The sequence below is a fragment of the Erigeron canadensis genome, chromosome 8, assembly GCF_010389155.1.
Source record: "Erigeron canadensis isolate Cc75 chromosome 8, C_canadensis_v1, whole genome shotgun sequence".
Classification (NCBI taxonomy): Eukaryota; Viridiplantae; Streptophyta; class Magnoliopsida; order Asterales; family Asteraceae; genus Erigeron; species Erigeron canadensis.
Window position 1 is genome coordinate 45,573,232 of NC_057768.1, and position 14,825 is coordinate 45,588,056.

At 35.4% G+C, this 14,825-nt stretch overlaps 3 protein-coding genes across 3 annotated transcripts; 2 read left to right on the top strand and 1 right to left on the bottom strand.

Moving 5' to 3' along the window:
- The first annotated feature begins 885 nt into the window (after nucleotides 1-885).
- Nucleotides 886-4,386, top strand: LOC122578938 (histone deacetylase 2). The gene is made up of 13 exons (XM_043750997.1): nucleotides 886-1,115; nucleotides 1,235-1,290; nucleotides 2,186-2,303; nucleotides 2,412-2,474; nucleotides 2,776-2,844; nucleotides 2,935-3,101; nucleotides 3,196-3,260; nucleotides 3,338-3,384; nucleotides 3,470-3,514; nucleotides 3,604-3,654; nucleotides 3,738-3,824; nucleotides 3,941-4,028; nucleotides 4,127-4,386. Exons 1-13 carry the CDS (start codon nucleotides 891-893, stop codon nucleotides 4,213-4,215), a joined length of 1,170 nt encoding a protein of 389 aa, XP_043606932.1. The 5' UTR covers nucleotides 886-890; the 3' UTR covers nucleotides 4,216-4,386.
- Nucleotides 4,387-6,019: 1,633 nt separating this feature from the next.
- Nucleotides 6,020-9,288, bottom strand: LOC122578826 (homeobox protein ATH1). The gene is made up of 5 exons (XM_043750872.1): nucleotides 8,877-9,288; nucleotides 7,026-7,967; nucleotides 6,575-6,921; nucleotides 6,433-6,493; nucleotides 6,020-6,289 (listed from the first exon to the last, which is right to left on the bottom strand). Exons 2-5 carry the CDS (start codon nucleotides 7,917-7,919, stop codon nucleotides 6,146-6,148), a joined length of 1,446 nt encoding a protein of 481 aa, XP_043606807.1. The 5' UTR covers nucleotides 7,920-7,967; nucleotides 8,877-9,288; the 3' UTR covers nucleotides 6,020-6,145.
- Nucleotides 9,289-13,991: 4,703 nt separating this feature from the next.
- Nucleotides 13,992-14,825, top strand: LOC122610970. Its single transcript, XM_043783922.1, has one exon. The coding sequence runs from the start codon at nucleotides 13,992-13,994 to the stop codon at nucleotides 14,823-14,825; it is 834 nt and encodes a 277-aa protein (XP_043639857.1).

Here is a 14,825-nt window from a genome sequence, read left to right on the forward strand (position 1 = left end):
ACCATGTACAAATTTATGAGAAATTCTGGAATAACATATTTAAGTGTTTCGTCCCCCTTAACAAAATCTTTAAGCGTCTTGAGTCTTTATGATTAGCTTTTTTTGGGGGTCACTCGGATCATCATAGATTAAATGATTAATGTTTGGATTAGATGGAAATCAGCGCTTGCAAGGAAAGAGATTGGAAGTTTAGAAGCGTTGAACCTTGCCTTACTATAACAAGTGGAGGTGAAGAGAGTGAGCGTGTAACAATTCAAATGCGTTTTGGTTGAATTGAAGGTGGTAAAAGTGATTCACGTAAATAATTGTTTAACTAGTTTAAAAGGTAAAGTTTTTCATCCCAACACGACCGAATTACCGTACTCGGTAATTTACAGATGCTAACGAGATATCATCCACGAGAAGAAATTTTCTCATCAGTTGCACAACTGAATGTAACTAATATTGATAGATTTGGTTCTTGTTATTTTACAATATATTCCCAATTATAATTTGGGTTCTACTTTTTCGATTTGCTTAGTGTAAACCAACTCCACTTAGGTGGGTTGGCTATGGGCATTTTTTAAATTTATTATGTGGGCTTCGGAGGTGAGTTTTTTTTCCCCAAGGTCTCGGTTTCAAGTCTTAGGTTTCTAATATCAAGGTATTTTCCATGAGGATAGGGTTGTGGAGGTCCAGCAAATCGCTGATTAAAATTGTCTCCAGCACGTCTGAATCGAAGCTAACTTAAAAAAAAAAAATTTGCCACTGGAAGTGTGTATTTGATTTTGGAAAGAATGATACAGAATTGGGCCGGCTTGTTGGGCCGGTTACACTCGCAGAGTATCAGCCACAGCCTCATAAACTCACAGGAATAGATGTGTTAATGCAAACTGAGCGCTTTAGAAAGTATGTACCTTGTGCACAACGAATTATACTTTCGTTTTTCTTTTATACTCATAACCAGAACCACCGCATGTCAACAACCGCTAGCGTTAAATTCAGGCCGCCGCCGACGACATCAACCGCTCTGCCAGTCACCAACCATGTCCACTCCACTTTCAACCGACGATGAAGTTATTCGACGGAATCGAATTCTATCAAGCAAACTCTACTTCGACATACCCCTCTCTAAGGTTTTTATTCAACTCATTTTTCAATTATATATTCCGTTGTATAAACTCAATTATGCTTAATTTTTTAATTTTTATGTATAATTTTATCTTATGTGATTTTGTCTTTGTGTGTGAATCAGGCTCCAATAATCTATTCAACTTCTTATGACATATCCTTTCTAGGAATTGAAAAACTGTAAGTATATTTATATTAGTTTCATTTATTATTGGATATTAGGGTAATTGTTTAAAACTTTTACCAAGTATATACAAAATTATCTATGATATGATATAAATAGTAAAGATTATAACTTTATACATAATTATCTATGATATGGAGTAATGTAATTAGTAAGATTTTGGGTAGTATTATATTTCATTAAATTGATAACATCTTTATCATTTTCTAAAGCTTGAAGACCAAAATCCAATTCACTATTGGAAATTTTAAAATGATAGTACGTTGAGATTGGCTATTGTGACCAAACTCTAACATCATAGCGGCTAGTGTAAGACCTACTAAGGAATGTAGGTATCTTTTCTGTAAAAATGATTATAAATCAAATATATAGCATGTAATCAGGGAAATACTTGTACTCCATAGGGTAAGAACCGTTATGTGAAAAGTAATATCGTACTAGTATTTTTGAAAATAAGATGTGACTTGCCATAAACCTTGATTAGATCAGAACTTGAATCTTTACAGTTGTGTATATACCATAGTGTACAAGAACTAAGAACCCCATGGTGTATGTAATAAAGAGGTTTAACCTTGATTTGTTCATGACTATGTTACTTATGTCACGGGGTACATATTTTGGGTATGAATTTGTGAGGATGAAATGTGAAATAAGGGTGACAATGAGTGAAATGATGGAGGGAAGGATGAATTCACCAATATATCCTCATGTGGGACGCACATTGATTGGGTTTAACATTAAGAAATAGACGAAGTTGGAAGGAAGACAGTTTTTGTTACAATTTCCTTCAGTACAGATACATAGTGTAAGATTTGGAAAGAGGGGCAGATAGTAAATAAATAAGCAAACCACAGAGACGACATTTTGTAATTTGCTCTAATATTAATGCAGGCATCCATTTGACTCTTCTAAATGGGGTCGCATATGCCAGTTCCTCATTGCAAATGGCATTTTGGACAAAGCTCGTATAGTCGAGCCTCTAGAAGCAACCAAGGATGATCTTCTAGTGGTACTACTCTCGTCTGTCTAGTTATATATTCAATAGACCCCAAAGGCTCTCTATATGTGCCACTTCTTTAGTTACCACTTCGTTTATTATGATTCTTGTGTGTGGCAGGTGCATTCTGAAGCATACTTGAATAGTCTCAAAAGCAGTTTAAATGTCTCCACTATCACAGAGGTAGGTAATTCTCTTACTCGTATTTCACAAGTCATTGACTCGTTGAGCCTTAGTTGTGTATGCATTTGTCGAAAAAGTTGTTGGTTGATTTCCACAAATATCAACAAATCTTTTTATAGTTGGTACACTTGGGACTGGAACCAACAACCTCTTCATTGATGGATCACCTTGAATAGCGCTAGGCCAAAAGCCCTCGTGTTTGATTGACCATCGCCATGTGAAAAATACAAATATGGAAATGGACCTGTATATTTTTGTAGAAAAAAATAATTATTTTCTTTCTTCATTTGCTCGAATATAGGTTCCTCCTGTTGCACTGTTTCCTAATTGCCTTGTTCAGAAGAAGGTCCTCTACCCTTTCCGTAAACAGGTAACAATGGGGGATTGCAGTATTATTTTATTTTTACTTCACTTGATACGTTATATTTTCCATGGGGTTACTTATAATAGTTCTATTTAGGTGGGAGGAACTGTTCTGGCGGCTAAACTTGCTACAGAACGCGGATGTGCTATCAATGTTGGTGGTGGCTTCCACCACTGCTGTGCAAATCGGGGAGGAGGGTTTTGTGCTTATGCTGACATATCTCTATGCATCCACTATGTGTTTGTCCGTCTAAATATTTCACGGTATCTGATGTTTATAAACTCACGGGAGTCTCGTAATTAAGCTGAACTCACTTGGCATATTACTTATTCACTTTAAAATTTAAACTACTTGCAGGGTTATGATAATTGACCTTGATGCTCATCAAGGAAATGGTCATGAAATGGATTTTTCAAATGATGGCATGCTTCCTATTTGTCCTAGACATATTATGATACATGGTAGAATCAGTCAACTGATTAAATTTGGTTACTTGTAGGAAGAGTCTATATTCTGGATATGTATAATCCATATATCTATCCACTTGTGAGTTTTCTCCTTTTGCATAGACACTAAACCCAAAAAAAGCATTTGCGTTTGTTTCCCCTTAACATGATGTTATCTTATTTAGGATTATGAGGCCAGGAGATATATTGATCAGAGAGTTGAAGTTCCGGTGAGCCACTCAATCGCTTGCTTCAATATCTTCTGTATATTCCTTCCGTTTATCCTTTAGAACTCTACATAATATAAGGTTCTCAATAGAGTGGAACCAGGACAGAGGAGTACTTGCTGAAGCTAGATGAAGCACTTCTGGTGTGTTATTTCCTAAGATCAATGTAAATGTATTTTTTCGCGGCATCCAACAAATGTCATTAATGCTTGGAAGATATTGTTAGGTTGCAGCGAATGCATTCGATCCTGAACTGGTGATCTACAATGCTGGAACTGATATTTTAGATGGAGATCCCTTAGGAAAACTGAGGGTAACGCTAGCTTTCTTTTGGGCCTATAAATCAGACTGTGCAGCAATTGAAGTTTATAGTTTTATATCATGGTTAAGGGTATTTCATTGATGATACCTTTCTTTTTGTCACAACAGATTAGTGCGGATGGGATAACAATTAGAGATGAAAAGGTATTTAGGTTTGCTCGTGACAAGAATATCCCACTCGTAATGCTGACATCAGGTTCACAAACTTCCAAATATATTTTCTGTAAATATTTTTTTATCACCCGAAATGAGGGAAGTTAAAGAAACAATATTGTAATGTTGTGTTTGTCACAGGTGGTTATATGAAATCAAGTGCTAGGGTGATTGCCGACTCGATCATAAACCTTTCGAACAAATCCTTGATTACTTTGAGTAACATCTAATCCTATGCACATATGTATAGATGATACATAGCAAAGAACGTAATGTAAAATATAGAGTTGGATGTTGATGGCTGGTATATATATAGGGTAGATGTACGTATTGGATTTTAGATGTTGGCTGATGTAGTGATGTTATTTATGTATGGAGTCATTTTGTTACCATTTGTTTCATCAATTACTATGGATATAGTTTAGTGATTGTATCCTGCTTGATGAATTTGAAACATAAACTTATATTATCTACAGAGTAATGATACGTTGGGTCACAGGCCAATTGTGGTCCCAAGTTTGTTATCGTGTAAAACAAACTTGTACGTGCAAGATATTCTGCAGACATGTGTGTCTGGTTTTTCTCATAGAAACTTACTATATAATCAACAATTTAAAGCCCTTTTACATGTTCAAAATTTCACATAATAAATTTATATTATAAACTTAACCTCAGTTGAGCACTTCAGCATCATGCCCATGCATATACTTTTACCAAATCATTTTCATCTTTGCCCTCGTGTATTATTTGAAAATTATCAATAGAGAAATTATCACAAATCTTTGTGGTTTACTCGATTCGCATTTTCATTAATGTGATTTTTTTTTCATTAAATGTCCATGTATTTTTCATTTTTATTGTCAGTCGTAAATGGCACTAACATCCGTTAGTTTTCATCCGTTAAACCCCTCATTTGCAATGCATATGAGCGCATTTTCGTCCAGTTTGTAACCACAGGGACTATTTGTGATAAAAACATCTTCGGATTGATCGTTGTTGCCGGAAAGACATCACCGGAAAAATCATTTTGAATATTTTGCCGCGATTCTTTAACTTATAAGTTATAACTCGAGGTTGGTACCGAAACGCTCAGACGCGAATTCCGCACAAACCTAGCCAAAGTAAACCCCCTCTTGGCAAGTGGTGGGTTGGTGGTGGTTCACAGTAATTCAACCCAGGGATAAAAGGAACCTGTTTTAGGGTTTTTAGAGAGAACGTGCGAGGTTGAGTTCGAAAATGGAGGTTGTCGTGGTGGGGGATGCTGCTGCTGATGTATTTCCGGCAGTTAGGGTTGCAACGGTGGTAGGAGGTGGGAGGCGGCGGTAGTAGGTGTTGCGTGGTGGTTGGTGTATGGTTTTGTTAGTTATGGGGAGGTACAAGGTGATAGATGTGTTTGGGGTTTGAAATGGTGAAGATGATGAAGTGGGGTGGTGGTTCTCGGCTTTTAGCGACTCTTCCGGCAGTGACCGACCGTTCAGCGATGGTGGCCAAAATTATGGGGGAAGATGATGAAGTGTGTAACCCCTCAAAGTTGTTTTAACACAAATAGTCCTTGTGGTTACAAACTGGACAAAAATGCCCTCATGTGCAATGCAATGCCCTCATGTGCAATGCACATGAGAGGTTTAACGGATGAAAACTAACGGCTGTTAGTGCCAGGGACGACTGACAATGAAAATGAAAAGTACAAGAACATCTAATGAAAAAAAAACACATGAATAAAAATGTGAATCGAGTAAACCACATGGACGATTTGTGACAATTTCTTTTATCAATATTTGTTTTAAAACTTTGATTTGGACCGGACCGGCTCTTTAGTATATTGAGAACTCATTCAACACCACAAAATATGCAGGTATACTTCTATTGGTATTTTACAAGCATCACAGGTGCACCCATGATTATAGGCAGCCTAGTATATATAATAGGGATATGCAGCATAATAACAAAGGTAAAAATCCTATCCCATATCACTTTAATCATGATTTACCTTACTGGTCTTTGAAAAGCCAACAAGGGTTTTGGTTATCCATATAGATACAATATATAAACCATTTTTATTTATTGTTATCAAATATATACTTAGATTCAAGTTCAGAAAATCGCTGACTTGTGCCAAAATATAAGCGAATGATACATTACAAAAGAAGAAATGTAGTTTTATATTTGACTGAGATATTGCTGGTTTCTGTGATTACTTGCTGTTTCTTCACCACGGCTCCTCCTCCTGTTCATCTCTAAATACATTTCCTCGATCATGGGCTTCCATAAACGAACTCTCGCATTTATAAACCAGTTTGATACCTGTTCACAAATCTCGGAACATGAAACCAGTGTTAACACTAATCCGCCAAGGCTATTTCAACCGCCACTTAATTTCACACACTATCGCTTTTATGATATAACTGACGCGTAAATTAACTTAATCTGTTGGATATGTATAGTACCTGGCTTCGTGTTAATCCACTTTTTACAGCCAACAACTGTTTCTCCGCGTCTTTAGGATATCTGCACAGGGAGTAAACATTATAAATATATCATGGTCGTCCAATATTTTGAGTTAAACTAAAAGATCTGTAAATGGCTTACGGGTGAAGAAAGTTCTGAAACATCCATGCGCGTAACACAGAAACTGATTTTTCAGGCAACCCTCTTTGAGGCCGCCATAGTTGATGATCTTTTCTTCTTAATTGCTGAAGAGCCCACTGTTTTGGTACAAAAGACGACAACTCTTCTTCCCCGGGATCCATTGTGCTAAAATCGGCTCCCATTGAAAGTATATGATTACTTAATTTCTCCCTTAAATTCTTATAAAAGAAAGTAATTGTATGCAGAGCAAAACAAGAATGAATTTGAGGATCCAGTTCTGTTACAGTATGGAATGCAGATATCACGGTATGAATTTCATCTAAGTATTGGTTATATCGTTCATCAACCTGGGTCACAAAACAAGTTGCAGACTTTTAAGGCTTAATTTCTGCATAAAAAAGATGGCTTTAAAATTAAAAATCAAGAAAATCATGATTCTTTGGTAACATACCATTTCTAGTAATGCCAGCAAATGCTTCTTTTTCGCTTCAACACCAAGCGATTTTAATACTGGATTATATCGATCTTCAAATCTGTTATTTCCATCCAAAAAATCATCGGCATTCAACTGTTTTAAGCTCATATGATCAACGTTTCCAAGAGAAAAGCTTGCAATTTCTGTAAGGATTTCTTGCATCATATGAAGATACCCAGATGAACATTGCAAAACCTGAACCGGCCTATGATTGATGTTAGAATCAAACCCTAATGAAAGATTTTTGCTATTGCAAGAACTCGCTTGTTCTAAGCTTCCTAATTGTCTACCTTGTAAAGAAAGGTTGCTCATGCCAGAACAAGTAGCAAGACTCAAAGACAGCTCATTACCATCTGAACTCACACTCGGGTTATTTCCAGATGATACCCAGCCATTCGGAAGTGTACTAAATGCCGTTTCTTCGGTTGGTGGTGTAAAAAACTCGTTGAAATCCCATTTCCTGTTCATGTCACTAAGCGTGCCATCAAATCCAAAATTCTCAGAGGTGTTATATAGCGTATTATTAGGGAAATAACTGTCTGGAACGACGGTTTTCGGTATGTCAAGAGATTGACCAAAAGGAGGCAAATTTAGGCTTTCATGTTGACCATTTCTTGAGGCAAGAAGAGCTGCAAGTGCTGTGCCAGAAATCGGAACATCCAAGTTGCTTCCAAGATTTTCAGTACCATTTACCGGTTCATTCGTGATCATCGAAATCATTGGGAATCCAGGCATTAAATGGTGGTTTTGATCAACAAATGCTTTTTGAGTCAAAGAAACCATGGCTGCAGACTGAAAGTTTTCATCTTGAATAAAGAAATTCTCACTAGGAATTCCCATTGGAATATTATCATATCCATTGTTGTCCATGATGATCAACGAACCGAATGAGATCAATTTAGATTCCAATAAGATCACCTAAATGATCAAAAGCTGTATCATAAGTTTTTAAGATGTTGAAAGTGGTTGCTTGTGAAATTATTAGTACATAATTAACCACTTAAAACATATAATAATAATAATAATAATGTATATGTAGAAAAGTCTTTGAACTTTGAAGATAATCCTGTTATAAAACAGTAGCCAACAAAGGAAGAAACAAAAATTGTGCACCAAAAGATAACACATTCCTAGTTGTAATGTAAGTTTTTTCACTGGCACGAAGTGACTTCTCAAAGCTCAACTCTCACTATCATGACCCAGTGGGAACAGTATTATCAAAGACTATTTAACATATTGGCATTAATTTCAAGATTTGTTCATGTGAATAAAAAAGACACTTGTCCACAATAAAATTAAAAAAAAAAAAAAAGTGAAAATAATAGGAACTTAATGCTCCAATTTTGATATCTTGATAATGATCTAGTACCATCTCTTCTGCTACACATATAATGCATTATTAAGCTTAATCACTAGCCCATGAAGCACCTAAATTCTACATGTTTAAACTATATATCACAACTAAATATCATGGCATGCCAAAATTCACACTAGAAATGCAAGAATTTTTAGAATATATATATATATATGTATATATATAACCTTGAAAAACAAAAAATTCTAACTTCATACATGTTCAAATGTAAATTGTATATGCGAACAAATTCGTTTACATATGAACAGATGAAGTTATACTTAATATTACATATGCTGATGACATGAACTTTAAGCTATATATATTCTCTCTTTCAAATTGCATGTATGTGTATGCTTGTGTATATTAAAGACTACAAAGTTAACATAAGTTCTGCATTTGAAGAAAATTGACTAAAAGTTCAAAATTTAAGAACATAAAAACATATATAAATGAACTGAAGTAAAACCAACCTTGCAAACATTTGAAATGGAGATGAAGTTACAGTCATACAGTAGCCTATACTCCACCAAGAGAACAAGAAAAGAAAGAAAAGATCTTTTGTGTTTTTTTTTTTTTTTTTTAAATTTTGGGTTCGTTAATAATATTTCAAGTCAAGAAAGGATGGGGAGGATGTGAATGGGATCTTGGTTTGTTGTTGATGTGGGTGTTTGACATTTGACTCCTGTACAAAGTGCATCTATCTATATCCTACTAGCTTCACTCAGATCACCCAAATCAAGAAGTTTGTATATGCAAATATAAAAATCTCTAATTTTGAATTTTCCTTTGAACCCCAACAAATAGAGGAGCACTATTCTAAAAGGTTTTAAAACAGTGTTTAAATAAAGAGGACATATATGTGGCCTACAGTTTTTGTTTGCTTGGATTTTTTTATAGCTTTTGAGCCAATAAGAAAAAACGACAAAAAGTAAACAAATGTAGTAATAAATAATACGAGTACTTGTAATAATGATAAGTAATAATAATAAACATGAGAGTAAATGAGTAATAAAGTTAGGAATGTATATTTGTACAGTACTAGGAAAATGATAAATCCTCTTAAATATTAGCTTAAAAGTTCTTTTAAAGCTTTAAAAAGGTGACATGTTATCCTCTAATACTCTTTCCTAATCTTGTCATCTAACTTTTTCATATATTATAATCCAATAGTTAGGAGAATTTTTAAGCTATTTTGTTAGGAGGATTAATCATTTTCCATAGTAGTATTTATGTTACGTGAGGAATGATTAATCTTCCTAATTCATTAGCCTAAATCATCTTAATTGATTGGATGGTAATATGTGAAAATTCAAAAAGAAAAATTAAGAAAGAGATTGAGTAGAATCCACTTATCTCATTCATAAAGTTTTTATGAGGATTTATAAGCTAATATTTTGGAGATTCGTCATTTTCCATGTTATATTATGGTTTGCATGGACAAGAAAAAGAAAATGATAAAATACTATTCTATTTCAATGATTTTACAGAACCCAAGAAACAGAAAGTTGATAATCACTATTCTCTGCTGTGAATCCAGCAGTTGAACCAAACACGCAAACACAAGAATATCCACAGGTCTTTTTTTTTTTTCTTTTTCCTAAAAGCAAACAAAGTAAGACAATATATATGGTGATGAAAATGAAGGTCACCACTTGTGGGTTTTGTATAGTGAATAATAACACCCCATTAAAAGCATATAAATGCAAAAGCTGTTACTGTTTCTAAAAAAGCCAAAAGAATAGGAGGAAAGAGAGGTGGTGGTGGTGGTGTTTTGCAGAAAGAAAGCAAAAATTTTTTGCATGATATTACTATCAAACATACTATTACAATAATGGAACTTCAAATGGACCCATCATACTTTTAAGCCACACATATGCACATAATTGATTGTATATATACCATTTATAAAACAAAATGTACAACTTAAAAAATAAAAATCATATAAAAAAATAAATGAATAATAATAAAAATATACAGAAAGAAAGAGTGTGTATGTATCATGAATGTGTGTGAGAGAGAGAGTGAGTGAGAGAAGCCATCCTCCCTTAAATGGTGCAGTGCCACTCATTTCTGTTGCAGGCCTTATTTTTAGCCTGAAACAAAAGGGGCCCATACTAGCCTGCAATCATCACACACACACACAAAATATCTTGAATCTTTTTTATATTTTCTGTTTTGAAAAGCCCAAACCAATAGAAAGCTGGACTAGTAGTAGGAATAAAGGAATAAGGATAGGAAGTAGAGGTTTTTTTAGGGTGATGAATTGATGATGAGGTTGAGGTTGAGGGGTGTGAGCAAATCTAAAATCTATTTGATCAAAAACCAAGAAACAGAAAAAAGGGTGTTGCATTTTTAACCATTTTTGGGGGAATGTGAAAAGAGAAATGTAAGAAAGTTGGTTGCTTTTTTATGGGGGTATGAAAGAGTTTATAGAAAGAGGGAGTTTGGGTTGGTTTTGGAGTGACCATAGGGTTAGAAATGGGCTTATTTTGCTACTGTTTGGTTGCAGTGTGTAGGGCATTGTTTGGTTTGTTTCTAGTACTCAGTAAAAGTACTGGTTTTTGTTTAGGGGGTATGATGCATGATGTAAGCTAAAATGGAGTGGTGTTTTTCTTTTGTGGCCCATGAAGATGCATGCAAAATCTTGCAGCAAGATCTCTCTTTTAAATGCCTTCCACTTTTTATTAGCACACACTCCACACTGTACGGTTTCTCTATTACTACACACTTTTTATTACTTGTTCAATATTACCATATATCATACTGTTTGTATCATTATAGTGTTACGGTTGATTTTTTTGGTTGATATAGGTGATGATGATTCGAAAAATTCAATAGCATTTATGACATTCCAACATCAAGAGTACATTGATTCTGTTAATTTAGTATGTCGGCAGCTCGAGTGTATATGATTCAATTACTAAACCCTGAAACTTCAAGCTTCAAACTTGTGTGAGTCGGTTACTTCTTTTACCGATCGAGTGTTCAACTCGACTCGACTTAATTAAAATATTATATTAAATTAACATGATACCCGCACAATATGACCGTGATGGCGACAACGGCGATGTGGTGGCGGTGGCGAGTCGGCGATCATTAGAGGTGGTGGCTGTATCGCGTGGGGTATGTTGATATAGATTTAATTTTTGTAAAAATGGCAGTGAGGTTATCTTAAGGTATAACTTAATAAGGTAAATGTTTATAATATAAATTAGTTTACTAAGAACAAATATCCTTATAACCTTTTTCAAAAGGAGTGGTTGTGGTTCATTAAAAGTATTTTATGAAAACCAACCATCGATTGATCGGCATATCGAGAATCAGATGGGGTGGCTGCTAAATGGCACCGCATGCACAGGGACATTCACAAATTCGATATGATGTTCTACCGTGTGAACCAAGGTCGCGCCAATGAACACGGTGCAATGGTTGCAAGGACTTTGGGCGAGTACAATGCGGTATCTCGAAATAGTTTTCATCACGTGGAGGAGTGGGAATTGGTACGAAGCAATACGAAGTTTAGAAAAATTTAATCGTTTAGTTGTTTAGTTGTATTGTATGATGCTTGGAATAATTGTTTAGTTGTGTTGTGTGATGTATGAAAAAATTAATAAAATTGTGTTTTTTTAATATAATTTAGTAATTTAAAACAAAACAAATGGGGGGTGGGGGTGGGGGTGGGGGCCCTACCCCAAAGAGTTGTCTCACTCCAAGAAAAAGGAGGGGCAACTTTTGGGGGAATCCTCTGTCACATGGCGGAAGTCCCCCCCCCCCCCCATGTGGGAAGCCCCTCCCCCTCCTCAAAGTCTTAGAGGTTTCCTCTAAATCCATTATGTGGGTCCCGGATGTAAGTTTTTCTAAAGTTTCAGGTTTGAGTCTTGGGTTTTCATCTCAAGGTATTTTCCATGAGGAGGGTGTTGAAGGTCCATCAAATCGCTGGTTAAAATTGCCTCCAGCATGTCTGAATCGAAACTAACTTTAAAAAAAAAAAATCTATTAATTGCAAACATATTGCAACCGAATATTAACAAGTTACATGTTAACATTAGGATATACAAACAAAAAATGAAAAGAAAAAAAAAACCATGAATTTAATTGACTCATCTCATATATATGCTATACCAATATAAGTATCAATGATGTATGCGATCTTATAAATGTTAATGGGGTGTCAATGTGTCATGGGACTATGTAAGCATCTTATTTTCTTATTCCGTATCTCCATACAATCTTTTATGATTAATAGAGTAAATCTACTTATTTTGCTAATCCTTTCATAGAATGATTGACATGAAAGTCTTGCAATCATGGATTTGGTTTGAGCAAACTTAACTTCAAGTCTTAACAAGCATCGGATTTTACTATTAATTCATTGTGGTGCATGAGGCGGGTGAGTTAACGGCTTTTCTATGGATCGTGTGACTGGGTCTTGGCTCCATTCGGTTGGATTGGGCCATCTAACGGTAGCCTTTAGCCATTGACTTATCCAAACAGAGTTCAGACTATAAAGTATTTAGTTGGTTGTTCGGGAAAAAAAAATTCTTACTTTACTTTATTTAGATTTCTATAGGAAACTAGTTAATCTCCCAACTCTCATATCTATGGCCACTAAGTGTTTCTTGGGATAAAATTCCAACTCGCAAATGGTAATACATTTTGTATTTATACAACTTCACATATGCAAAAAAAATTTACCGTACCAATGTTCTTGTGTACATTTCTTGTAATTTGTTTGTAAGACTTGCATTTATTTATTTATTAATACAAATAAGAGTGACGAGCTAATAACATTGTGATTTAATGACATTCACCTAACGATTCAAATATATATAGTAATAGTAATACGTACTAAAATGCTAATTCCAGTCTTTAAGGCTCTCCTTTGAATGCATAAAAATATACCTTTTAGTTTTTACATCAAAATTTTAACCTCAATTATATGATAAAAATATAACTGTTTTATTACTTTATACGTATACGTATATCAGCAAGACCAAATTGAAAAAATAAGCTTGAACCAATAATAAACTTTTGCAAAAAATAGTTGAAACGTCGAATCAAGATCATAAGAAAACTAAATGGTAAATAAATAAAATAAAAGGACATGCTATATAAATAGACTAGTCGTCTAGTTGCCGATCAAAAAGAAAATGCTAGAGTACTAGCCCAAACTACCATGTTTAGGCCTGAAATATTGAATGCTATGCTGCCCAAACAGACCATCAACAATATGGGTACCGCTCGCCCGTGCTCTCTTTTGTTAATAAAAAAAATAATAAAACTTATTGACCTTTTATACTCCTTTATAAGGGTGCCAACAAGCGTCGAAGCCGACCACGCGTGAAACACTGCCGCCAACGAATTTCCACCCACGAATGGTGCGTTTTGGGTCGAAGTTCCACTCGCGTGGAAGGTGGGTCGAACGTGACCGTTGGAGGAGTAACGGCTAGATTAGGTACTTCTGTTTTTTTTTTTTTCCTTTAGATACTATCCTACCTTTTTCCATTTCAAATCACACACACACATTTCAAACAAAAACACACAGCAACACATACATCAAAAATCAAACAAACTCATTTTCACAAATGGATAAACGATTTGGATCTACGGTTTTACTAGATGAACAGTTTGAATGGTTCGACGATAGTAGTTTGGAAATATTTGTGGACACGATTGAGGACGATGGTGAAAGTTCTACGGCAAGGTCAAGGCGTAAAGTTGTTAACCGCAATCGTTGGGAAGCTGGAGAAAGATTGTTTCGCGACTACTTTTCTGATGAACCGAAATTCAGTCATGAGTTTTTTGAGGAGTATCGTATGCCTAAAGGTTTATTCTTAAAGATTGTTCATGATCTTGAGTCGCGGTACAAGTATTTTCAGAAAGGTTACGATGGTAGGATGAAAAAGAGTTTTACCATGATACAAAAATGTACATCCGCCATCAGGCAGCTTGCAACCGGTAACCCACCAGATGAGTATGATAAGTACTTGGAGATGGCTCAAAGAACATCACGCGAATGTCTCCAGGTTTTTTGTGACGCCACGGTAGACACGTATGAGCAAGAATATCTGCGTAGACCAACAACGCATGATATTTTGCGGTTATACGAAGCACATGAGGAGAGACATCACATTCCAGGTATGTTGGGCAGCCTAGATTGTACACATTTTGTATGGAAAATGTGTCCAGTTGAGTTGAGGGGCCAGTATAAAAGGGGTGATCATCAATACCCCACGATTATGATGGAGGCGACGGCTTCTCACGAATTAAGGATATGGCACGCATTTTTTGATCCTCCTGGTTCACTGAACGATATCAACGTTCTGCAGCAGTCTCCATTGTTCCTTCCCGAGAGCATAGGCACGACGCCTAACTGCCCATTCAATGTGAATGATCACACGTACCGACGTGGCTATTAG

Bases quoted from the DNA above. Each gene is read 5' to 3' on its own strand.
- LOC122578938 (XM_043750997.1), top strand. From the start codon at position 891: ATGTACCTTGTGCACAACGAATTATACTTTCGTTTTTCTTTTATACTC. The intron at 3,655-3,737 runs GTGTGTTATTTC...AGATATTGTTAG, and splicing joins AGCTAGATGAAGCACTTCTG to GTTGCAGCGAATGCATTCGA. The intron at 3,825-3,940 runs GTAACGCTAGCT...TTGTCACAACAG, and splicing joins ATCCCTTAGGAAAACTGAGG to ATTAGTGCGGATGGGATAAC.
- LOC122578826 (XM_043750872.1), bottom strand. From the start codon at position 7,919: ATGGACAACAATGGATATGATAATATTCCAATGGGAATTCCTAGTGAG. The intron at 6,494-6,574 runs GTAAGCCATTTA...CTCCCTGTGCAG, and splicing joins TTTCAGAACTTTCTTCACCC to ATATCCTAAAGACGCGGAGA. The intron at 6,290-6,432 runs GTACTATACATA...ATTTGTGAACAG, and splicing joins GTGGATTAACACGAAGCCAG to GTATCAAACTGGTTTATAAA.
- LOC122610970 (XM_043783922.1), top strand. From the start codon at position 13,992: ATGGATAAACGATTTGGATCTACGGTTTTACTAGATGAACAGTTTGAA.